Source organism: Wasmannia auropunctata, unplaced genomic scaffold (assembly GCF_000956235.1).
Source record: "Wasmannia auropunctata unplaced genomic scaffold, wasmannia.A_1.0 LD336106.1, whole genome shotgun sequence".
Lineage (NCBI taxonomy): Eukaryota > Metazoa > Arthropoda > Insecta > Hymenoptera > Formicidae > Wasmannia > Wasmannia auropunctata.
This window is the reverse complement of record NW_012026784.1, coordinates 6,063,881-6,090,012: the sequence shown is the minus strand read 5'-3', so window position 1 is coordinate 6,090,012 and position 26,132 is coordinate 6,063,881. Positions and strand designations below refer to the sequence as shown.

Genomic DNA, 26,132 nt, shown 5'->3' with positions numbered 1-26,132 from the left:
CGGCCACCGACGACGACAACCCGACCGAATTATCGCCCTTGATACCAAATGTTCCTTAAGTTGCGTCTTCTTTGCGAAAAATACTCCTGTAAATAGTCAACGTCTAAACGGTAAACTTGAAAACGCGCGATGCGGATTGTATCGCGAGGATGGTCGAATTAAAATGTGATAAGATGTACGAGATAAGAGAGAGAGGAGCGCGCGCAGCGTGCGCATCGATCGATCACCGCGGGGATTAAAAAGTTCCAAAGTGTGCTAAGCTCGAGAGGGGATTTTTAGGTTTTATTACACTCGATAAGCGCGCGATACGCGATTACGCCAGCCCGGCCGGCGAATTTGATAATCAGCGACAGAGGAAGGAACGGTGTGTTTGGATAAACTACCTTATTTTTGAAACGTGAATGTGATTCTGTAACTCTCTTTAGCGAGCTCCACTGATTTCGAAATCTTTCCGTACCTCTTTGCGGTTGTAAAAAAAAATCGTTAGAGCCGCGTTATCTTATCTGTGAAATTCACGAGGCACGACTCGTGCTTAGTAAATTTTTGGAACTCAAGCTGCTAAAGCGCACTCTCGTCGCGACGATTAGAACCGAAATGCCGGTTATTGCACACACACACATACATACACACTCGATGTATAACTGTATAAATATCGATATCAATCTGTCAGTCTCGTGTCTCTTTGATGGTACTTAAATGAAGCGGGGCCTCTCGGGCCTCTCCGTATTCAGCGGCGGCAGCGTCGATAATGTTTCTTTCTAAGCGAAGTAAATTTATGAAAAAAAAAGTATATATATATAAATATAAATCTCTTTTTCTCGTAGCACGTTCCTCCTTTGGCCCGTCGTGCGACTCGAGAGAGCACGAATCTTTTGTACATAAAATGAAAACGCCGCGAGTCGCGGACGCGAGGCGCGAAAGGTAATAATTAATTAATTGACGCTCTTGTCTTTTGTCGCAAGCCGACCTTGCGTATAAACTCATTGCTCGTTTATATGCGATGTATTTTTGTGAACAGTATTGAAAGTGCTACCGTTGTACAGTTATCACATGGTAAATGTACTAATGATGTACCTATAATGTACATAGATATATTTAATTAAAGTGAATATGAATTTGTGTAACCCTCGTCTATTCTCGTTATTCACGTCTCTCTCTCTCTCTCTCATTATGCGTCTTTACATCTCCCCACCTCCGGAGTGCCCCAGGATTTCTGACACCTGGTCACACATGCCCGCTCCATCGCGATGCGATTCCACGCCGATTAATGTCATTTGTCTCGCCCGCGCTTCACGTTAACTTATTGTTAGCGGTAATTCGGATTCGCGACGCCAAGTAAATTCGACGCGTTAATTTACCGAAAATTTAGAGACCCGGTTTCGCGCGTACGTGAAATAAATGAGAATTAAATTTCCAAGGGAGATGCTCGGCTCTCTTTCTCTTTCTCTCTCTCCTGAATTCGTTTCGTTATCTCGATACGTCGCGCCAGTGGTAAGGTCGTATCAACGCGCGACTGTTTCTGCATTTGGCGATTACGTAACTTTACCGGCTTCGTGGGACGTAATTATCACGCGAGGCACTCCGAACGCTTTTTTACGTCCCGCTATTTACGTTGCCTCGGGAGAAACCTGTCGATAGATAACGCGCATGCAAAAAAGTGCAAACGCAGACGGAACAGGCGACGAAAGGCGAAGGTGAGAAAATCGGAAAAAAAATCAGCTGCGTTTGCTTTGAAGGAAATATATACGGAGAAAGCTTGCACGCACACGAGGCAGTCCTAAAGAGGACGGATAAATCGATGGAAGAGTCGTAAAAGTTTTTATTCCGCAAAATTACGAAGATCGGAAGTTATGGAAAGGAGTCACGATCGTTTTCGACCCACGCAATGATGAAATCAATAGGTATCGCGAAATGCATTCCCGCAGTCAGTTCCTGTTAATCCAGTCATTTTTCCGACGCGACACAAAGCGACCGCGAATCGGACTTGTACGCCGAGTGTCGCTTTGACGCCGGACCATTGTTTAGTCGCAGATAGAATTGACGTTTTGGTGACGATCGCTCAAAGGCGTCCGCGAGTTCGCGGAAAATCGCGCGGTAGTATCGAGTAGCACGAGTCCCGGACGCGCACGCCATTTTTCCGATATTAAAAAAAAAAATACGCGAGACCGTCGGCGTGACATTTGCACTTTGAAATTCCGCCGTCGCGATAGGACGGGCGGAATTGTGTCAGGGTGATTTCGCGCACGCGACGCTGCGAGAGAGAAGTACGCGCGTTGCTTCTCCGTAAACGCGCGGCGTTTACGCGCGTCTGGACCTTTTTCACGTCCGATCTTACGGCGTACGTGACTTCGAAAGTCGAAACGATCAACGCCGATGTATCTCATTTTGCTCTACGTGCGTCTCACGCGAATTTGCAATTTTTCGCGCGGATGTAATAGCGCAAAAATAAGACGAGCCTCGGACCTCCCCAAAATCACGCGTTTAGACTGGTTATCTCAAATGTTAATATATAAGATATATAAAATTGATGATACATAAAGGGATAAACGGTACTTAAAATTGTCGTGTAAGGAATTAGTTCTTGCTTTTTTGAAATTTTTTTTACTTGTTTTTGATACCGGAGCGAGTCAATTTGTTGACATCTTAATTCATAAGAGTTCTTTTAAAATAATCTCAAAATATAATTTTTTTTCTAATATATGCATGCTAATTAAGTGTGCTGAAATTAATTTCTATAATAAAACAAAGAATATGATAAAATAATAATAAAATAAAATGTAATGATACTTTAATGACGTAATATAATATTAATTAATAATATAATAAAATAATTTGATGAAACTTTAATGACATAATAATATTAATTCATAATATAATAAAATAATTTATTTAAAATTTAATAACGATATTTGTAACAATTGTGGAAGATGATACGCGTGACACTATCAAAATTTATGAAAGTATACATTTACTACAAAATTCGGATATTGTGCATAATTCATAATTCTTTGGTAAATAATTACGTGGGCAATTTAGGGCAATTAATTATAAGATGAAATTTTTCATTGCGCTTTTATCGCTCCGCGACTATTATATTTGAGCAATTAATTATGTAATTGTCTAAATAATTAAGAAAAAAATGTTCTCGATGTAATAGCTTTATTCTTAATGTATAACATCTAAAAGAATTAAAATTTGTTCTGATCAGCATAATGAAGCTGAGTTTAATTAAATCAATGCGGGCGATTAACAGCTGTGATCTGTCAATCCCGTATAATTTTGACAATGAAAAAAAAATTCGCTGTCAATAGACAGGTACTTTTCCGTACCTAGGATTTATTCCAGGCGCGTTAATTTCCATTAACGCCGAACGATTCTGCGGCGCAGAATGAGACAACTCTTGATTCCCAGAACGCGCTCAGTCACTTCATCTCTCGAGCCGTTTCGGAATTTCGAAACAGATGAGCTGACGACGACCGCTCGACGTCCGCTGCTATCAGGAGAATTATGCAACGCGTTCGGCGATAACGTTACATTACATACGCTCTTCGGCGGCGAAGGGGTGAAGATGGCGGAAGGGTAGGAGGTGAAGAGCGGGGTGGTGCGAGCGCAAGCAAACACGATCTCGTCCGTCAGATGGCGCCTGCTCGCTGCCATTGCGCGGAGCGCAGTTCTGCGCGTTTGCGCCGTCCGCAGACCACCAGGGTGCCTCCAGGCCGTGTTCCGGACCAATCGATCCAATTTGTTTTCCTCCACTCTCCGGCCGAGGAGTCGCGCAATTGCGACTCATTCATTCAATAAATCCGGAGTTATTGCGAATTGCCCTCGCCGGGTGGCCGGTCGCGATCGATTGCGATCCATCATCAGTTCACGATGACGCTGCAGGCGATAAAATGGAGCATGGTGAACCGCCAGCTGGAGATCCTGGACCAAACGCTGCTGCCGGCGACGACCAGCTACGTCCAGATCAAAAGTGTCGAGGATGCTTGGCATGCGATCAACAAGATGCAGGTAGGTGCTTACTGTTCGCATCTACGAATGCGTCTTTCTCCATGTTTATCAAACTGATAAACTGTTCAGTTTATCAGTGATAACATTGAAAATTTCACATCTGTGAATGAAATGTGAAATATCTGAAACTATGTGCTCCTTCGTCTTGATGTTTACTGCGTATATCAATTCTGCACTTTCCTTCTCTGTTAACTCGATATCGAACACAATGTTATACAGTTGAGGATGTAACATGAAGCTTTAACTTAAGAAATTGATTTGTATTTCGTAGTATCAATGTAATTTGATGACCTGTCATCAGGTACGAGGCGCACCGGCCATAGCTATCGTGGGTAGCCTCAGTTTGGCAGTGGAGATTCTTCAACATCCAGGCTACGAGGACAAGGCGGCGCTTCGCCAGGCCATCGAGGACAGCCTGAATTACCTGTTAACGGCACGTCCGACCGCAGTCAACATGAAGACGGCGACCAACGACATCATGAAGATGGTAAATTGCATGAACGAGAGCGACGATTGCACGCTGGTCAAGATGAAAGACAGGTACGCTCTCTCTCGTGGCCCTGCTGCGCTTTTGGAGAAGGACATACGAGCTGTCTGATTTGTATCATCTTGCAACTTGTGTCGTAGTGTCATAGACCTGATAAATGAGATGTTAGAGACAGATGTAGCGGACAACAAAGCGATCGGGAAGCTCGGGGCGGCTGAGATTCTGTACGACGTGCCGAAGGAGAAGTCAGTCAGGATCCTCACCCATTGCAACACCGGGAGCCTCGCCACCGGGGGCTACGGCACGGCTTTAGGCGTCATCCGAGCTCTACACGAGATGGGAAAGCTTGGTAAATATGCAGTCTGTTTTCAAAGATTTCGAAAGCCTTATCTCTCGGCCGGGCGAGCGAGATAACGTTTCTCTCAATCGTTATTTGTCTTCTTTCAGAACACGTTTATTACACCGAGACCAGACCGTGCAATCAGGGCGCGCGTTTAACCGCCTACGAATTGGTGCACGAGAAGATACCGGCGACTCTAATCTGCGACGACATGGTCGCCGCGGTGATGAAAACGAAACAGATCAACGCGGTTGTTGTGGGCGCGGACAGAATCACCGCGAACGGCGACGTTGCAAACAAGATTGGGACTTATCAGGTATAACTATTTGTCATCTTAATGTATTTTAATTCGAAATACTACAGAATATTACGATTAGAGTCGCGAATGATAATGGATGATGGTTGTTCCTAAAAATAACTGGTTCACCTTCAAAGATATTAGTATGTATTTACGCGAGATGCGCGCTCACATAACTATTTTCTATTGATTACAGATTGCGATTCTCGCCAAGTATCACAACATCCCTTTCTACGTGGCTGCACCAATGACGTCCGTGGACCTCAAAATGGTCGACGGTGACCAGATAGTTATCGAGGAGCGATCTGAACGAGAGATGACTCACATAAACGACAAGAGAATCGCGGCGGAAGGCGTAACGTGTTGGAATCCAGCGTTCGACGTGACACCGGCGGATTTGGTCACCGCCATAATTTCGGATATCGGTATTTTAAAGCCACTAAATTTATGGGGGCTAAGAAATTATAACTTAGAACTACAGTCAAATTAAGATTTATCTCAAGACTTCCTATATTTGTTACCAATGTGATTGAGATGTTTTTTATGTATTATATTATCGCTTATTACCGGGTTACCGAGAATATTCGCGACAGCTTTCTTTAGATTAGCTGTCGAGACCTCATGTGCCGCCGATGTAAATATTCGCGGCCTTGTTTCCGCCGCGCATCTGTTTCGGCGGTCATTTCTCGGTATCGATGTTGTTTAATCGGCCTCTATCTTCTCAGAATAAATTGTTAATGTACATCCTCGAGTCTTTATCTCTACAACATCTTCCGCAATCTCTCACTCTTCCGGTCTAATTTTGACGTCACTAGTTAATCCGTGAATCCTTTTACCATCCCTTCTCTAATACACTCAACAAGATTTGATGTATGCGAAAGAGACAGTGATAAATTTGAATCGAAACATTTCGAGATGAAATATTTTTTATGAAAAGAAATAGCTTCATAAAAGATGTTTTATAAACACTTGTATATTCGTGAACGTGTGTATGTGTACTGATTATAACGTCAAGATACGTGACTAATTTAATCTCTTGAGCCATGATATAGTATCTGTCTAATATAAATATTCAGGAAAGTCAATTTCATTAACTGTATAATTTCGTATTAAGTTTTTTAAGGAATTTCTAAGGATATTTAACGTTATTGTTGTATCATGACAATTCCATATTGCTTGCTTCTAAAAAAGATTCTTTGAATCCTTTGAAATATCCTTTGAAGATTTATGTCTTATTGAATAAGATTGTATTACACACTTTCGCGTATATGCGAAATACACGTATCTCACAATGATAAGTGTATTACGAATTTAATGTGATATTAAATTGTATCACAATATACATGGTATTTAATTTTTTACAAACTGTAGAGGTAGATAAGCGTAGTAGAGGTAAAGTCTTCGAAAATTCTTTTAATAACTCAAGATTTTCATTTTTTGAAAAGTGTTTGAAATCCGTAATTTATCCTTGAAGGCGCGGTTTGACATTTTTCAAAATTCTTTTCACACTCGGCTTTTCAGATCTCGGCTACTTGAAATGCTGTTCACAAGTGTCGTCGTGGTATATCGACACGCCAGCCCGACGCGCGCGAGCCGCGCTGGGTTTCCTGCGGGAAACCACGGCGGGATTCTATTTTCGCCGTCCGAAAGACGCGCGCGGGATCTCGTCCGCCGTCGGGTTTCCGCGGCGCGGTGCTTTAGTACCGCCAGCCTCGTCGCACCGCGCGGAACCTGGACCTCCCGGAATAGTCTTGCGGCACTGTAAAAGTTCTTCGTCGAGCGCGCTAGCTCCCCGAAATCTTGGTGGCCGATCTTGGTGCCCGTCGCGACAAGCAAGCGCGGCTTGTGCTGCTCGTCGCCGCTTTTCGTAGATTTCGCTTCGCAGCGAAGATATCTACGGAGTTCCGTTAGGATCCCAATCAAGAGGCCCATAGGCACAGGTCTCTCGTTCGCCGATGGAAGTGGACACGGAGAACGTCGCGATGGACGACACGGACGCGCTGGTGCCGCTGATGAGAGCCGACAACGGCGGCGGCGTCGTCAACAATAATGTCAACGATAACGATGACGCGCCCACCGTTGAGGAAACCTACGAGATCACCACCACCAGACGCAAGACCATTCGCACCAGCTACAAAATTCAGGAGGTAAGCCGCTTGACGACGTATAATACACGACGATTGCCGTAACTGTCGAGCTTCTGCCGACGTCGCGTGGGCGTTTCGTGCACGGGCGATCGTACACGAGGGAGCGATGAGCTCAGCGTGCTCATAAACTAAAAGTGTTAACTCCAGACAAAAAAGTAATTAACAGAAACCGAGAAAAATGCCTATTTTTCCAGTAACGATAATTCAATATGATGCGTTATTTTAAGATAAATGTTGAAGCCCCAAGAGCTATATTGAAAGATCTAACACGGTAAGCAGAATTTAAATGGAACACTGAAAGTTTCTCAAATTGTATTCGGTGAAGTGAGAAAATTATTTTTCTTGGAAGAATAGATAGATTATTTTATGTATATAAATATAGAATGAGAGACAGAGAGAGGGAAGAGGATTAAACATTCCCTCGCTCTCCACGACATGGAGTGCCTTGCAATTTATTTCGGCGCGCCGTATATTCTGGATGTTATTCGTATCGTCCGGTGTATACCCGCACGATGGATTGTCCCAGAAGTCGCGAGTTAGTGAACTGTTCCGTCGGTGTTTATTATTCATATATACCTACGAAGAGAGAGAGAGAGAGAAAGGAGCGAGCGCAACGCTGCAACGCAAAATTCAACGGGCGAAATGCGTGAGCGTCGCTGCGTACGTAATACGATTTGCCCAAACAGCGGGGCTAACTATTGTTTATTTATCGTTCCTCGGCCGACGCGTCACTGACTCACCAATATACACCTCGTTATTCAGCTCAGATTACGCGAAACTCGCGAAAATCGCCTCGCCGCCGCGAGGTCAATTTTTGCGGATATCCCGCGCGGTGTGACGTGTATTTTTCGTTCGTCGCGGAGCGACGCGAAAGAGAGGATTCGCCGTCGCGATTGTCGTCCCACGTGAGACAAACGGCCGCGCGATCCTACGTCATTGTCAGGACGACGATTTTAGAACTGGCAAACGAACTCTCTCGTGGCGAGCGCTGCAGAAACGACGGCCGGCGTAACGTAAACCCCCGGTAAACGAGCGGCTGAGACAACCGTGTACGCGATCGGAACTTCCGATGAACGAACGCGTTCGTGATTTGCATCTTCCCCTTCCAAGACATGAGATCTCACGCGATCTCTTAACTCCTCTAAGTATATCTAAATCGGTGCTGTTTCGATCGGAAACGGAAATTTATTCCTCGAGATCTACAAAGATCTACGCAGAAACTCGTGAGAACGAATTTTTGACGTTATTACAAAGAAGTGTCTATCTGGAAACGAAAGCCTTTAATTGTCTAATTAAAAACCATTTCGCATAGGAAGAATAAATGTAAACTTCGTGTGGGGAAAAATCGACATTACGAGAGAGAGGAGGACATTTATCGATTATGACGACTGGTGAGAAGCGAATTCGAAGCGCGTCAAAGTGCAGATGCGACCGACAACTGTCCGCATACCGATGAGAATTGCAAAATTCTTGGCTTAAGCTCGAATGTCACTTCAACGGTGTTCCGCCGAATTAACGAAAGGACTCGTTAAGTGTGAATTATGTGACCGCGAGGCGCGTTAAACGCGGGGATTCGCCAGTAAAGTAAATAAAGAGGGTAGCGCGAACGATAATCGCGGAAAATTAGCCGCGAAGTGGTTTTTAAGAGGGGAAAAAATATCGCGCGCGCGGTGTGGAAGGAGGATTCGTCCCGGCCACTGTCACGAGCGCACGATCGCGTCGTAAACGTCAGCGACGGTTTTTCCGCTTGTAACGCGATTAGCGGTCTCACATTAAGCTGCTAAAGCCACGATTCCACATTTGAAACATAGAAACGGCGGCTTCATTAAAGCGGAGAGCGGCTAAATTGCAGTCCACTTTGTCGCGGACGGCACGTGACGGCATAAATTTCACTGGCGATCTGCTTTCGTGAAAGCGACGATCTGTTTCCTCCGCGGAACCGCGCGGACTTGATGAAGACGCTCGCTTTCCGAACACCCTGTTGCAACACGACCGAAGAAATTCAATCCGTGCACGCGGCTAATTTTGCGTTAGTGTGCGTTCTGCCAACTGCGTCTCATTCGCATTGCTTTACGATATCAAATTTGGAAATGATAAACAACGCAAGAGGTTTCGCACATTGTACGAAATCGTTCGTAGAAGAGTCGCGTAAACGAGAAATTATCCGTAGGAAAGTGCATGCATATACGTATGCGTTTCTTTCCTGTCAAAAGCAATACTTTGTTGACTTTACAGACGTTGTGATTTTGACTAAATAATTATTGTTATCTATCTCTCTATATTAACTGTTTAAGAACGTTTAGAACGTAAAAAACCTTGGAGACTCTGTGCAGACTCCCAGCTACTCGGCCAAGGCGATCGAGCAATAATTTCCCGCGAGTGATCTATGACTCTTCGATGATCATTCGCCGGAACAGACGATCGCCGAAGTCTCGTTTCGACCTCGGTGCTATTTTAAAAGTATACGTCTCTCAGCGTAACTCCTCGATCGCTTCTATCCTGTATAGCCCGCGGAAGCAGACGCGAGCGACGATTTATCGAACGAATGGCTGGAAATCAATGGCTTTTAGTCGCGAATGCTGGGCGCCGAGTCGCCGTCTCCGCTTTATAAATACGAGAAAACCGCCGAGTGTTTTCACGTTATGAAATTTTACTACCGACTTCCGGCGGCGGTCCGACGTCGAATTAGTCGCGGGAACGCTTGGGCGAACGAGTAAACATAATATAATGACGGACAGGTGAATGCGCGGTGAATATACGATACGCGCCGCGTATACGGAGAACGCGAATGGACGCTAAATGGATAAAGGATTTCGTGTTCCACGACTCGAACTTAATTGAATGTACGCGCGTTCATTTGACACGCTAACGTTTAACGACAAGGGACCAAGCAACGCGACGGCGGCGTCTCGCTCGGCGTGAATCGCCCCGACGACACATTATAGAAGCAGAGAGCCAGAGAGAGAGAGAGAGAGAGAGAGAGAGAGAGACGTTTTAACCGGCGCGCTGAAGGCAAGCGTAAAGTGAAAGAACGAGCAGACGAGTTAGACGAGTTTCTCCGTGGCAGCTGTCGCGCATAACGTTAGTGAAACGTCAGCAAATCATTCGGGGGTCGTAAACGGAACGGAAATCAATTTAAGCCGTGCTCGCGCGCGTACACGTTCATGCGGCGCCGAAGTTCGGGGACGTTTGTTGCTGCAATTAACACTCGGAGCTTAAGTCATTCTTGCTTTGGATTAATTTAAACGCGTGCGAGTTTTCAACTGGGTTAAATACTCCTGCGGGTATTACACGATGTAAATATTTGTTTGGTATATATGTATATTGAGCTAATATAGCTCTGTTACTTTAATGATCCAATTCGTCTAAAATTGTTATTGAATTATTTCAAGCATTTGAATATCCTGAATTTTGCTAATTATCTTAATTTTTGAATTTTTTAAAGATAAAAGTGAATTTTTTGAAAAAAAATCTCAAGTGGCCAACGAACGTGTCATTAAAATTAAGAACGAGATTTCTATATGTTGAGTTGATTAGAATGACATATTTTTGTACGCTCGTTGAACGCTCGTTGCTAAATCGATCTGCATCTTGTTCACGATCGGCTGACGAGAAGCAGAGGCAGCTCGAAAGCCAGATAGGATTGTGAAAGAAACGAAAGAGAGAAAAGTCGAAAAGATAGAGAAAGAGAAAGGGAGAGGAAACGAGCTGCGTATAAACTCGGCGACGTGTTCTTGTAGTCTGCGAATTTGTCCCGTAAATTACTCGCCCTGTTTCTGACGTTCAATTAATCATCGTAATTCTAAGTTATCCACCCGACCGACGATACCAGTACTGGCAGCTGCTGAATTATTTTCGAGTTGCAGCTCCGCCCGATCTGAATGAGCTTTCTGTCTGCCGTGTCTCTCACGGAAAAGCCGCGGAAAAGAATAAAAATATCCGCACGCGCGCTTCCAAGAATATCCAGACTTCGACGCCATTTCTTCTTTTAATAAAGACGCACCTGACGCGAGATTAATAGAACAATAAATGCGAGGGCTTTGCAGCTGGAAATTAAGAAAATTCTCGCGAATATATTATGCGATAGTAAATACTATGCGAAAGTAAAATTTAATTTAAGTAAAATTAATACGCAAATTACATTTTGCGTTCACCAATATAAATATATTTACATCATGAAACGCCGATGAAAATCGCTGGGCCGGAAAGAGGGTCAATCGCACGCGAAATGTCGCGAGGATTGGTCGGGCGGCCAAGTTACGTCGAGAAACAAGTTGCTCGCCGGTTCCGGACCGGCATTGGCATTTAACGTGATTTATACCGGGAGTTTTGCCGGCGGGGACGGAGAGCGGGTTCGTGCCGTTTGGCGCGTGCTGTAATATCCTCGTCGTTTATCGGTCTGTGCCCGATAATGAAATGCGACTTCGGGCTCGACGCGGCGTCCCATTGTGACTCCGCCTAACTGGAGATTACTACGGATACCTGTTGAACACCATTCACCGGATTGAATCCCGCATTCACAGTTACACGCAGCCCCGCTGTTTCTCTCCTCCAGCTACGAACTATATACGCGACCGACTTACGGCCGGCCTACGCGACGCCCCGACCGCTATTGTTAAACACCGCGCCCGCGATCGCGCGCCAGTGCAAACTAGGCGCGCGGTAACTGCAGGTGTAAATGGAAACGGGGGCGTTTCGCGCGGAGGAAATATAGGTGTTTCATCGCGACGAACACACAACGCGGTTCGCAGCACACGGCATCGTTTACACTCGCGACATCAAATGCAGCTGCGCCAAGAAGCTGCTCGTTACCTATCTGAGAAATTACGATTTTGTATTACAATGGAAATAGGGGTGGACACTTTTGACTTTTCTGTAGATCTCATTCAAGCGAAGGAGGAAAAGATTTCAATAACACACAAATATATTTTATTCCTTTTGTTGTATATGCGAAATATATTTTCTATACACACATATAACGTGCAGCGCAGGCACCCTAGTCAAATACTGTTTTTGTCAAATGACTCAAAATTTTTTAAAATTTGTCAAAAATTAAATTTTTTTTTAAATATCCCGAATTCTGTGTGGAACGCTCTATAACTCTCCGTAAGGAAGTCTCCATTCCTGAATGAAAACATATTTCGCGAGAAATATAAACGCGAAATACATTTATAGTAGTTGATAAAAATTTGAAGCAAATCTCGAGACTTTAGTTGATAAAAGTTTGATGCAAATCTCGACTTCTATACATTTTATACGAATAATCGAATTCCTTTTAATTTTTCGTGCTACGAATATTAATACCATCGATGATTAATTATACCGTATAAGAACGTGCAGTTCAAGCATTCGGGGGGAATATCGGCGTTTAGAGCGAGAGAGCCACGGGATTATCATGATATTATCCGATGGAGATAAGAATAAAAGGAGACGAGAAAACTCTACGCCGCGCGCGAGTTCGTGCACTCTTGGCACGCGCGACGGAGACCCGGCAAAAATTCCTCCTCGCCTTGGGTCATCCGACCTTGCGCCTGCGAGGCCGCGAGGTGACGGCATTACGGTCCGCAATTAACGGCGCCGATAAAATTCTAGGCATCCGCGCTATCCGAGAAGGGGTGGGGGTTCCGGAGGAAATGCGGAGGCACGTTCCCCGGTCGCGCAATCGAGACGCGGGATCTTCTCGCATTTCGCGCGAGATGATCCGCCGAGCGGCGGTTACGTCCAATTCCGGACGCGAGGGAGAACTTCGACGGTGCTATCGGTTTTGGATCGAAGGTGCTAAAATACGGCGTCCGCCTGGCCAGCCGAACGTTCTCCATCGCGACGCGCGCCGCGCCGCCAGGATCTATTTATCGAGTTCGCCCGATGCGCGATGCAGCTGACACCTCGTTTTCGCGCGTTTGCAACTGGCGGTGAGTGCTTCCGAAAATATTTCACTCGGTCGACGCGCCGCCGCGCCGCGCCGACGTGAAATCGCGTCGTCGGCTTTCCGACGTTGTACTTTAAATCTCGGTGAGCGCATCGTGCTTTGGGTGCGGGGCGACGGTATTCCCGGGTATCGACACAAATTCTCTCCGTTTCCGGGTGCAACAGGTCGAAACGAGGTACGACCTGTCAAACCCGCAATCTTCTCGTCGGGATCTATAAATAATCCACGACGGTGACGTAGGGCACCGCGGCACATTTGGCGATCGACGTCAGAGTTACGCCGCGAGAGCGTTGCGCACACGTGTGCGCGGCGTATAAATTAGTTTTACACTTTACGACCGCGCGAAGTATTTTTAAAGCACACTCGCTCGCAAAGTGCCCGAGAGACCGGATTGGCGACGATCGCGCGAAGTTCCCCCTTGGATTTTTCAATTACGACTTTAATCACGCAAGCTCCCGCAAGCTTTTCTAAATTTTCCACGATCAAAGTTCCTCTCTCTATTTATCTCGACTTTTGACTCGGACTCTAATGCGAATACCTGATTCCCAAGCTTGTTTCGAGAGAAAGAGAGGGAAGGGGGAAGGGGGACGTTTTAGGATCGTTCTCGGAAAAGGGCGGATTCGTTGAACTCGCTTGTCGCACAAGAGGAAAGTAATTCTGAATGAAATGCGCCACTTGGCAAAGAGCGGTCACGATGCGACGCGCGCTAAACGGATCCGTGTACGAACAGAGTTGCTATACGCCGCGACATAACGTGACACGTCGTAACGCCAAGAATCAAGCTAACTCGCTCCGCTCCGCGCGTCCAGCTCCCATGAATGCGTCGTGTAGAACGCTGACGTCTCTTCGTAACTTATTACGTTATTTGTACGCGGAGTAGTCCAGCTTCGTCTACCAATTAGTCAAATGTTATTTACGCGAGGATTATGACAGCAGTAAAGAAAATAAAATGAAATCTTGAAATTTTCACTTTCAATTCTCGAATCATTCTCTTTTGACACTTCGTGTGATTCATTAAATATTAATATTTCCTGAAATCTCTTAAACCCTCTCCCTGTCTATCTTTTTATCCTCGAAGCTATCTGAAATCCATGGAAAGGTTTCATGGATCGTGGCACTTACTTCATCGACTCTATTTTCGACCCTATTATTCTATTAGCATATCACCGTTCGACAGTAATATGTCCCTTTCAATCCTACGAATGGACGTTTGGCAGTCGCGCCGACAAGCCTGCTTTTCGGCGAGACGGGCCTGCCGAATATTTTTCTGGCGTCGGGACAGATCGACGGGTGATAAACGTGGCGCCTCTCTTGACAGACCTTCCGATTCGCGGCCGATCGCGAGGAATTGCATACGCGCGCGCGTGTCAGGCTTCGTCCAGAAGCAATTTCGCGTCGCGTGTAACGAATGAGCCGCGCGTTCCGGCTTCCGCCTCTCGCTTTTCTGGTCAATGCCTACGGCGGCGTTTCAATTAGCGAGGGCCACAGGCACTGCAGACCCGGTCGGGTCGGTCGTCCCGATCTCGAAATAGATCGAGTTCTCGCCCGTCTCGCCTTGTCCCACGGTTCACCCTCCTCCCCCTCGCGACGCTGACCCTTTGCCGCCCGTTTTCACGCCCGTTGTGCGATTATCCCGCCCGGCGTGGCTTTGTCGTGCCGTTCGACAGCGCGATTTCGGAGCGAGCTTTGGACGAGCTTCAACCGCTCGTGAACCTTTTACCCTTAAAGTGTGCCGAACTCGGCGCGTCCGAGGGACGCGGCGTGACGTTCATCGAGCCTATCGGGCCGTCACGCCAATGATTTGCGAAGCGACTATACGAACGGGCGTTTCTTTACATAAAGAGCCGCTATTAATATACTCTGATTTTGCTGACATAATAATCAATTTTTGACATTTGCAATATTTTATAATAGTTCAAGAAAATACAATAATAATAAGTTCATGAAATCGAGGTTTGACGTACCGTGAAAAAATGCGGGGAAACCTTGTGTTGAATCCATTCACGAAAAATAATTTTATAGCACGAACAATGTGACGGTGGCTAAATAATTCGTACGAAAAAAATTGAATTCGCGATTGACAATTAAAACTCGAGACGGCGTAATTGAACGACGTAATTATTGAGTGGCTATTTTTTATTATCGCGGTCTGCACCGTTTCGGCTTCATTTGGGAATGAAACCACTCCATTTGACAGAACTGCCACAGACGGGAAAATTGAAAGAGAAATCAATAGGTATAACCTTGTCAAATCAATAATTTTTGTCCCCTGAGGTCAATAAATTCGTCGCGCCTATCCCACATACAAGAAGTCAATCAAAGTACTTGGAGAAGATTACGTTGACATTACATTCATGCACGTATCAAAAAGTACTGCATTGTCTCATTGAATTATTTATTTTCAACAAATAAATGAACGCAGCGGCTTGAATTAAAATTAATTTAATTAGATCATTTATTTTGTTATGCGAATAATTATAGTTCAATTCGCATCAGCCAAGGATCTCGAGACAAAAGAAATATAAGTTCCGAGAGAGACAAGCACAATCTCAGAAGACGCAGAAGATTACTAGTATTTTTGTTCTCACGTATTTAAAAAGAAAATGAAAGAATATATATTTTCCTGCTTGCAAATTTTCCAAGTAGCGTCCCAATAATAACTCGATTTACTATGAATAATAACTTTATTCGTTTAGACGCAAGAAACTTAGGAGACAGAATTATGTGAGATAATTTCGCGAAGCAAAAGAGGATGTCTAGTTTACGAAATGACATCTGATTCGAATGCGGATAATCAAATTGGTGTGTATAAATATATATTTTTCGAGGGGGTGTAGTAGTAGGAGGTTTCGTGTTTCACGCGGTCTTAGGAGGCTGTCAACGGCGCCTGTGCGGGGTGGATGGTGGTATCCCGCGGGAAAAACAGTCAGACAAGGCGGAATCGAAGGTCGATTGAGGAAGGTCCGCGTTCTATACACAATTTTCCTTCGCTATAACAGAAGAGAAAACACTCGGACTCATCGTGTGTTCGCTGACGTAAGGACGCCCGGTGGCGGAAGGGAGGAACGGCGGAGCGAACTTAAAAATAACGCCACTCGAGGCGTCGGTGGAAAGTTTTCTCTCTCGATTTCGGGATATAGAATAGTATCCGATTTGCGATGAGTTTCGCCCGACTGCTTCTAGATGAAGATGTTCCGCGCTGAATATGCTAAGAAATATTAATAGCAAATTAATAGCGAAATCTTGTTAAAAAGAATTTTTTCGTTTTCAACATCCCGGACAATATGTTATACTTTTGACAGACGTTTTTAACTGCTGATAATTTTTTTTATTTTTAGGTGTATTTTATTTTTCTATATTCTTTTTTCAAATATGTTTTCCGTTTATGATTTCGTGTACCCGGTAGGATTTGGAATTGATGTTAAACAGACGATCAGAGTTTCAATACGAAGCAAGCTCGCACAAATTGATTTTGGTATCGTGAACAAAGGGTAATGCAATTAGCAGTGCAAATTGTCTTGCATGAGGAAGTATTATTCTGCGCTGGTAATAACATTTTATCGTCTCTTTGGCGGCGCCGCAACCGCATCGGCGCCAGTATACCAAACGATATACCGTCCGAGCCGTTTGTTATTTGCGTTCATTCCGGAGTGATTAATTACATTCTGTAATTAGCATTCTCCGAATTGTTCCCCCCGTTTGCCGAGACTTGGTCAACGAGAATTATGTCGGGTGCCGCGATACATCAGCTTCGAAAGCGCATTGCCCTCTTCGGTGTTTTATAACCTTCCGTAATTCGGCGCGCGACGAATTCTCGCGCGAGAGATGCGTTTAATCGTATCGCAACCGTATATATTCTTTGCGCGAAAAGAAAACTCTCTAAAATTAGATTTCACCACGCGGAAGCGTATAGTTTGGACCCGCGCGCGCGCGCGCGCCTATTTTTAGCGTCACAGATGAGCCGATCAATCGCACGTGTCACAACGAAGAATATCCCGCGAATAATTTTCCGCTTTAATTTCGCACTTTCGGTCTGCGGCCACTTCACATATGCAATTCCGCGAGCGGTCGCTTCCCGCAACTTAACGCGTGCAGTTTCAGTAATTTCTGTCCGTTTTCATCTTCCCGCGGAAATGTAAATGTCTATTCGCGCGGCAATTGTGCCGCTCCATGCAGATTGACGGATCAATTTTGATTACGCTTCGCGATTTGCGCGAACGAAACGTTTGAAAGCTCAACGTAAAATATATCTAGCAGAATGTATATACAAAAATAGATTTAATCCGAATAAAATTTTTGTTATCTGAAATGAATATTTTAGATAAAATCTAATCTCTCGAAGGAAGTTGTTTCTGAGGAGCTGAAATTTAAAAACATGTCAATACATTAATTGGAACGTTGTTTTAACGAAACGAATGAAAAATCGCTCTAAGGATAAATCACCTCATAGTTTGTTTTATACTCGCATCGCGTGGCAGCAGTGCGAAGAATAATTCAATTATAATTCTTTCGATGCACAAAAAAAAAGAGAAGAAGACCCTCGCGTAGACGGAAATGCTTGTTTTCGCTCGCGATTGTTGTCCGACGGCGTGCGCATATTGAAACTGGGAAATTCGCACGGGCGATCATCGGGCAATCGACGTGCGAAATTAGCTCTTTAATCGCGCAGGTGATATCCCTGCGGCACCAGAGAGAAACGTTTAATCCCTCTACCCCGTCGCATAAATTATTTTATCCGAAATAGAACCGATCAATTTAACTTTCATGTTGTGCATGTCTGGCGACGGCAAAATGCGAGAGAAATTTGCATTATGCACCGATGTTCAAATCATTCCTCCGTCAATTCAATTATGCATCTTTCCCGCGAACTATAAAATATACAGGAGAAAACCACAGGAATGTATGGAAGACATACATACACACATATATTTTTAAGAGTATATTCTATTGGGAATTTGAATAATATTGGATTTATGCGCAAATTAAATTTCTATTACATACTCTTATTTTTCCCATATATCTCTCGTCCTTTTCTCTGAATACCCAATTCCTACATCTATTTAAAAATATTATTGCACCTACCTGTTATGTGAATCATCTTAGCGAATTATTATTTTTTCTTTTGCTTTATAATTTTATAACAAGCTTGTTTTTATTGGCAGTATAATTGCATTATTAAGTTAATCAGCCGCTTCCCATCTTCGAGTTCCGGAAAGTTTTCTCAGCTTTTCTGGCAGCTCGACGACCGAGGGTAAAATCGGGCACAGTGTCTTCTTTGTACTAGCGATACGAGCTTGGCAAGCTTTCGCACCATCTGACGGTTCTTCCGGAAGAGTTTTCGCACGGACAGCCTTTAAGCTCCGTGCGAAAGCTTCCAAATGGTATCGCCATCTACCCATAACGCAGAGAACAGATATTGCTGTTATAATTTTATAAATATAATTTAGCTAAAACAAACAACTTGCACGTTATTACTTCTACCGATCAGTAGCCGATAATTGAGATTTTATCAGAGATTATTTTTTGTTTTCTTTTTATTGTACGAGTGTGATATTAGCACTTAGGACGCTCTGTATTTCTTTATCAATTATGTAATTCTTAAAAAATTAATTACTTAAAGATTTTTGCAATTAACGTATCTCATTTCTTTTCTAATCTAATCTCTTTTATTTGTGATTTTTATCAACTGATCGTGTGGTGATAAATTGAGTAGCAGTGTCAATATAAATGTAAAGTTTATTACTTGTGGAATTGCAACTTGGTATATTAAGACATATGTGATGCTGATAATGAGCTTGTACAAGACGATAACAACTCATTTATTAACAACCTATTCTATATTCTTAACGTGTTAGTTTCATAGGAAAACAATAGCTAACGATAGTTTCCCGATATCTATCTGTTTCTTCGATTCCATGCAGGCTTTTGTTGTTGATGCTTCGTTTCCAACGCACGGAGTTGAATGTAAATTTTAACGGCGACGAGAAACAAATAGTTGTCTATGTAAGATAGACACGAGACGTGTGTAAAACTCCTATGCCTTAAAATTAGTTTGTGATACACAGTCGCTTTGCGCAACGCAGAGTCCTTCCTGAATTTATCGAAGAATTAATCTTTCAAAAAGTCATGCAAAAAATATCTATAAATTTTTGTCCTGTAATTAATTTGATCGAATTAATCGGACAAATTAATTAAAGGATAAAAATTACAGAAAGTAAAAAATAAAAAATTGTGCTAAAAAATTATCTAAAAATTTTTATCTATTCTTCTAAAAATTCGTATCTAGGTTTAAGTTAAGGATTTATATTATCTGTTAAAAATCAGAGAAAATTTAATAATTGGACCGAAATTAAAATTTTTTTAAATATCGAAGCGTTTCGCGTTTAATGATGCGAGGGGTATTGATTTTTTTAAGAGCCGAAGGATCGCGGAGGGAAAGAATCACTCCGAGAAACCGGAGTGCGGAGAGATCGTCTTGGCGTCGCGACGCAGCATCTCGCGATATGCGCTTTTTACTGCATGTTGTCGTCGCGGCGGGTGGCGGCCTAATTATATGTGTTTCTCCGTATTTCTGGAAGCGCGCGGTCCCGGCGGCGGATGGGGCGCGGTGCGGTCCGCTCGCGGCACAGCCAGACGTGTGTTTCCCGGCTTCAGTCGCGCGTGGTCCATCTTGAATCGCGCATATCACGCACAGTTGTCCCCCAAGTGTTGTACAAGGCGGACTCTCGGCCCGAGACCCCGAAGTATACCGGTGTCGTCGAAGATCCGCTCTCGCCCTCGCGGTCTCGCAGCATCCATTCCGCTCATGAGGCGGGCGCGCGGATATCGAAAGAGCGCAATGGCTCGGATCGATCTTCGGCTTGACTAGATACTCTCACTGCAAGTTTCTTCTCTTTTCGGTTTATAATTTTGGTTTCTGTTGAAAGTCGTCTGACAAATTTTATTAAAAGTTTTTGAAAAATATTTTTTTTGATGCAAATATATTCATAGAGACGTTATTTTTTGATATCGCTGATTAGTATTTAAAAAAATCAATGATTATCGAAGAAATAAAAAAATTTATGCCAACATTTCGAATTAAATGATTCGAATTTAATTCAGAATCCCGAGCTGTGTGTCATATATCATGTGACAACCGAGAATTAGGAGACTATGATTATGTACGAACTTGCAGAATCTTTTCTGACACGACGAAGGGTAATCGAAAGAATTTCTTGAAAAGTGCCTTACACTGTGTGAAGAATTTAGATAGCAGTGACGTTTAAATTGTACGAAAGGAGGTATAGCGACGAGAAGCATGGCGACCACGGAGATCTTCCAGGACTGGGATTCTCCCCACGAGAATCTCAGCGCAATGAGGACCACTACCAGAAAGACTACAAAAACCACTACTAGGATAGAGGTAGGACTCGAAAGGGTTGATCAGATTTCGCGCGTTTAATGAATTCGATATCTTTTGTGCTCTCCGATCTTACACTCTCTTTTGAACGTTTAAAGTCTTCATTTTTTAAACTTGTAGATTTTTTAATCTATTTATTAATTTATCTGCAAACACGCACATATTCGGAAATTTTATATTTATGAATTCACAATCTTCAAATCTTTCAGTTGCTCGAAATTCTCAGATCTTCTAAATTTTTAAATCTTAAATCTTCTAAATTCTAAAATGTTCGCTATTATATTCGCGTCGCAATTAAACACAAAAAGCGATTCAATTTCTGGAATTAAATCTAGCTATCCTGCCAGAATCTGTCACGCGTTTTTGCTCCTCCATACATCATACTGATCGCGTATCTCCACGCCTGTCAAGTGAATCGTATAAACACATGAAGGGTTAGATATAGAATGCCCACTTGCGACGCGGAAAACGTCGCGGATTCGCGTCAGAGGACTAGACCGGGAATGGGTGGAAAAGCCAAGAAAGTGTCCTTTTTCTTGGCGCGCGTAGGTCGAGTGTACAAAGTAGCCGTCACCGCATACGATTACTCACCGGGAGTAGTTTACGATTTTCCGTCTGTTTATCTGTGAATCAGGCCCGCAAAGCAATGGCGGCCTTGCGTCCTGGCAGCCGTTCTGTAAACGCGCCGAAAACTCTGCGCTTTGAGACACAGTCGTGTTTTCGAGAGAAGTCACGAATTTTCTGTGTCTGCAAAATAAAAAATTTATTTTAATTGACTCTAAGTCAAGTTAGCCACTTAAATTCGTATTAAGATACTTGGCTATTTTAATTAGGATCGAAACAAAAATTAGAAGCGCCTGTATCTTTTAATTTTTTTTCGATGTGTCTAACAAATTTTTATTGCACTAGTCTATTGTCTATCTTATTAATAGAATAAAAGTAAAAAACATAACATAATGAATGCGAGATAAATAAACGGCTGAATTTTCGACCTTGTTAGCGCCACTTTTGCATTGACAACGACACATACCGCGCAGCATGCGCGGCGACAGCCCCGCGCGTGGTATGTTGGCATTGAAATCTCGGAACCGATAGATGCATCCGGTCCGGGACACCGTAAAAATACGCCCGATATAAATAGGGGCTAATGCGACGATAAACATAAAGTGGCACGCTTAAGATTCGGTAGGGCTGCGTCGTCGCGCCCATTTAAACGGGCGACGCAGCCCTACCCTTTTTCATTACCTATAAAAATAATACTGGTATCTTTTTGTGTCGCGGCTGCAGCAGCTGGCCGCGCGCCAGATGGCGGAATATAAAGATCGCAATAAAAAAAGATTATTGCGCAATTCGCGATGATTCGATATCCGTAGCCGTGGCGTCTGTCCCCCGAATATATGTCGTCGATCGTGCGAACCGTTTCTCGCGTCTCTCTGATGCTGCCCGAGAGTCGAGGAGAGCAACGTGTGCGGCCGTGTCATTTCGGAAGCTGAATCGATAATTGAAAATGTCGCGTTCAGCTGCCGTTTCCGCTGCCGACCCGTCCAACTTTACTGAAGTATTACGTGCGAAGTACGAAGTTTTAAGTCAAATAAAGTGCGCTACATTCGCGTCGGAGGCAATTCGCGAAACTCCTCGGACGCACACTCTTTCTTTCTCTTTCTCTCTCTTTCTCTCTCTCTCTCTCTCGCACGCACGACTCTCTGCGTGCGGGTTCTATAAATTTCCCCGACGTAATAATATTCGCGAATTCTTCGAACCGCGTCGATCCATTCGGTTCGCCTTGGGAGCAACAATGTGTTCGCCGTTTTGACGTATATCGACACCTGGCTCGGTTTCTTTGGCGATGATCAAACGGGGCCGCTCGCGAAGCCTCAGCGCAAAGCCGCGCGCGCGTTTAATTCGCGCGGCACGCGCGCATTTTCCGCGCACTTTTCGCGATATTTCGGAAAACATGGCAACGTTCTCGAAATACCAGAGACAGAGCTACCGAGATACATATACTCGTTCTTGAGAATATTCCACTGGGGCGCGAGATTTCTCGCGCGCTTGAGACGTCGGCACTTACCTCGGCCGGCCTTACGTCTGTTTCGATATTCGTCGGTTATATATGTATTTTCGCGAATGGGCGAACTTGTTGTTGGCCGTGGATGCGCGAGATGCGGAACGAAGGCTTTCGCTCTCGCAAGAAGGTTTTCATCAGCGGACGCGGCGGCGCGATTTTGATCGCCCTCCTCTTCCCTCCTCCCCCGTTTAAATCGTTGCCAAGATGCGGCGCGCGGCTTATAAATTATCCGCGGGAGATTAACGCGCGGAACGCGTGAAGTATTACACGGGCGCGCGATACAAATTGCGATGTCGCACTCTCCGTCCGCGTTGGCGCGGCCCGAGGCACACAATGGCCTCATGCCGGGCACGGCCGTGCAATTAGGTATGCGCTCTTGAATACAATGCTAATGATAATTGACGGAATACGCCGGGGTAATTCGCGACGGCTGTCGTTTCGCAACGAAACCAGCAAACGCCGTCGCGATGAAAGTGACTGGAAAAGCGCGCGTGAGAGAGCGTGGCCGGATGAAGGTAGGCAGCAGCGCCTTAGACATAATGGAGTGTGCGTGTACGTGCACTCGTTAGCGTAACGACAAGCGAGACGGGTGGCCCTTGGTGATTTTATGCCCTTAAGAATGGCTTAAACGGCGCCTTCCGGTTTCTCGGGGACTCGCGCGACGCGCGACACTCGGAGTGAGTTACGAGCGTAACTCCCGGGGCCGCAGTAAAGGCCGGATTCTGGCAGTTTACACGCGGTGGACCGTGCGCGCAGACTTCCCCGAATTATTTACGGCGGATCTATTAATCCCCGTGCGCAAACCCTCCGCTCGCACGCCCCGTCTCACCCCTTGCTTCGTGTTCAGCCCGCGATTCCGCGCGGAATGCGCTCGCTCGCGGCGCTCCGGGCTCTCGTCCGCCCGGCTGCCAGGACGAGGCTCTTCGCGCCGCGAGGCGTTGGACCTCGCTGCTAAATCGGATATCGTAAAACCGAGATTGTCGAGTCGGCGCGCTCACAATAGAATACGGCGCGCAATTGGCAGTTCCGATGTCGTTTACCTCGCACGAATTTCCGCGGAGAGAGAAAGACGACATCGCGCTTCACCTTTTCTGTCTCTCTCTCTCACGCCAAGCTGATTATAAATTCTGAACTTCTTCGCGTGTCGCGATCCAAAATTAGGATCGACTCTTGTTCCGCGCCATTCCGATTTCCTTCCCCATAGACCATTCTATAATTATAAGCTCTTTGTACACCGCTGAAAATAGAGTCCGAAAGCTCCCGCGGTAAATGAGAGGTTCCCAGGGTTTTTGACCTCGCTCACGGTCATTATTCTCTCTCGTGGAAAAAAAAATAAAGTACACGTGTATCCGCTACCCTCGTTGCCTTGAACTTTGATCGAGGCGCAGCGGTGGTCGCGGACGAACTTCTTCCCTTCGCCCACCGTTTCGGTTCTTGTGTATCCGCGATTCGCGAATTTGCCAATGAAAATATCGATGCTGTCGACAATGAAAAATAAAGAGAACCAGATGCTCGCGGGCGTTTGGTCGGGAAAAGCTCTTACCCCGAGAGAGCGCATTCGCGCGAGCGAGATTTATTCAAAGTAGCTCTCGCGAAATTCCTCTACATCTTTCTGTCACAACTCTTTCGCTTTGAGCGCGTTTCGCCGGAGTAGCTTGAGACACGTGGAGTCTCTTTCTTGTGGAATCTATTTTCCCTTAGGAAACTAGTCGAGGCTATTGCGGTTTTACATGAAGAATAAACTATGTAATCTTCTCATCTCTTTTCTACGTAATAGAGTTTAATTTAACTGAATCAAGGTAGCGTGATAATTTTAAAATTGGAGTAGATAATAGGAGTAGATAGATTGTGAAGATTACCCCAACTGAAAAATGCGAATCCTTGTAATTTAACGTTCTAGGAATGCGTAAATTGCCGGGTATTACGCGGATACCTCGCGCTATAAGATGATGACTCTTATAAGGAGAGAGAAAGTTTCTACCTTGGATGCCCATACGCGACGCGCGGTATGGCGCAAGTAAATTTGCTTAGCGCGTGTATCGCGGCGTTTCATCTGGCGCGGTACGGCGGGATCTCTCCCGTGCTCTGGAAAGTGTGCTACAAAAATATTGTGACGAACAATCGAATTCGATCGTGCGAATGGGAGCAGCTTGCGACTTAATTGGTCAGAGGAAAAGCGTGTGCGTGGTAGAAAAAAAAATGAAAGTAATCGCCCATTGTCTTTCGAGAATCGTCGGACAGTTAGATTCACCAGCGGAGCCCGACGCGATCGTCTTGGCTTTTCTTTCCTCGCAAGAAGCGAAGGCCACACCACGGTTCTTTTACAACTGTGTTGCGCGATATTTATTTTCGCACCTTGCGTGAATCGCCTCAAGTCAAATCACGCGTTGGAGATTATGAAGATTGCGACTTCAAAATTAGAATTTGATCAGCCGTAATTTATTAATAACTTTTTACTTTTATTTACTTTTTATTAATAACATTTTTAGTTTGAATGCGTTTTATTCTAATTGATTGATAAAATTAATAATTAAAATAATGGGCTATAAGCCAGAGCAGGTTTTTTAATGCTCCAATATAAGATACGTCAAAATACAATAGAATAATCAACAGACATTTCGATCCACATTGAGTTATTTTTAATATTGAAAACAGTAAATTATGACATAAAATTATAGACAGAAATCAGTAATATAAATAGTATAAATATTAATTTTTGTTCGAGAAAAATAAAATGACGTAATGATATCATGCAGATATCATGCAGATAATAATCAGGCGCAAATCCTTACATTAATTGTACGGAAAACGAAACCGACGAGATCTAATTGATTGAATTCTAATCTCCAATTTGCAATCTTCAGTCTTCAATGCGTAGTCTGATATGGGTTTTAACCTTGGCGCTCGAGAAGCGCGTTTATGAATCGCCTTTTAATTAAATCGTCGACGTCGTGGCTACGTTGTCGTGACATCGTGGCATCGTCGATTGCTGGCTTATCGTTGCCGCTGTAAATGTCGCGGATTCTCTCCGGCCCGCACGGAACTACCTTCGAATACGTAAATACGCTCGATTATGCACAGGCCGCGAGGGTGGCTTTCATTATTGGCGTTGTGCACGTGCACGATCGCGCGTTTTACCAAGTGTACACGGCTTGACCTTTTCATCAGTCATTGCGAAGGTTTCCCACGCGCGTGCGGGCGGGCCGCGTGGCCAGCCGATCGTGACTAAGGGGGCCTTTTAAATGCACGATGTGCACAGGATTAGTTGAAGGGACAAAGACGTTTGTGTTGTCTGCGCGTGGTAACGGTGTCTTTGTTGAGCGCCGTTGAATGTAGGAACTAACGACGCGAACGGCATTTCGAGTAAGAGCACGTAATTGTTCTCGAGTTTGACGTATCGATACTTCGGGTGCGTAAACCAACGCCAACGCTGGAACGCCGCGCGAGTTTCCTTAA

The 26,132-nt window shown here is 44.6% G+C and overlaps 2 protein-coding genes across 14 annotated transcripts in view; both read left to right on the top strand.

Moving 5' to 3' along the window:
- The first annotated feature begins 3,649 nt into the window (after positions 1–3,649).
- LOC105454654 (methylthioribose-1-phosphate isomerase) lies at positions 3,650–5,880 on the top strand. Its single transcript, XM_011697433.1, has 5 exons — positions 3,650–4,011; positions 4,313–4,551; positions 4,639–4,847; positions 4,946–5,154; positions 5,333–5,880. Exons 1-5 carry the CDS (start codon positions 3,874–3,876, stop codon positions 5,624–5,626), a joined length of 1,089 nt encoding a protein of 362 aa, XP_011695735.1. The 5' UTR covers positions 3,650–3,873; the 3' UTR covers positions 5,627–5,880.
- Positions 5,881–6,987: 1,107 nt separating this feature from the next.
- The window catches only part of LOC105454593 (tropomodulin), a 47,419-nt gene continuing 28,274 nt past the window's right edge, over positions 6,988–26,132 (top strand). For 10 of the 13 annotated variants that reach the window (XR_975008.1, XR_975011.1, XM_011697342.1 and 7 more), the window contains exon 1: positions 6,988–7,283. Coding sequence is in view for 11 of the 13 variants with exons in the window: in XM_011697342.1 (XP_011695644.1) it covers positions 7,092–7,283 (192 nt within the window). In the remaining 2 variants the exon portion in view is untranslated. Of the gene's footprint in view, positions 7,284–19,849; positions 20,615–26,132 lie in introns of those variants that run through there. The other 3 variants (XM_011697404.1, XM_011697397.1, XM_011697390.1) reach the window with 3 other exon arrangements.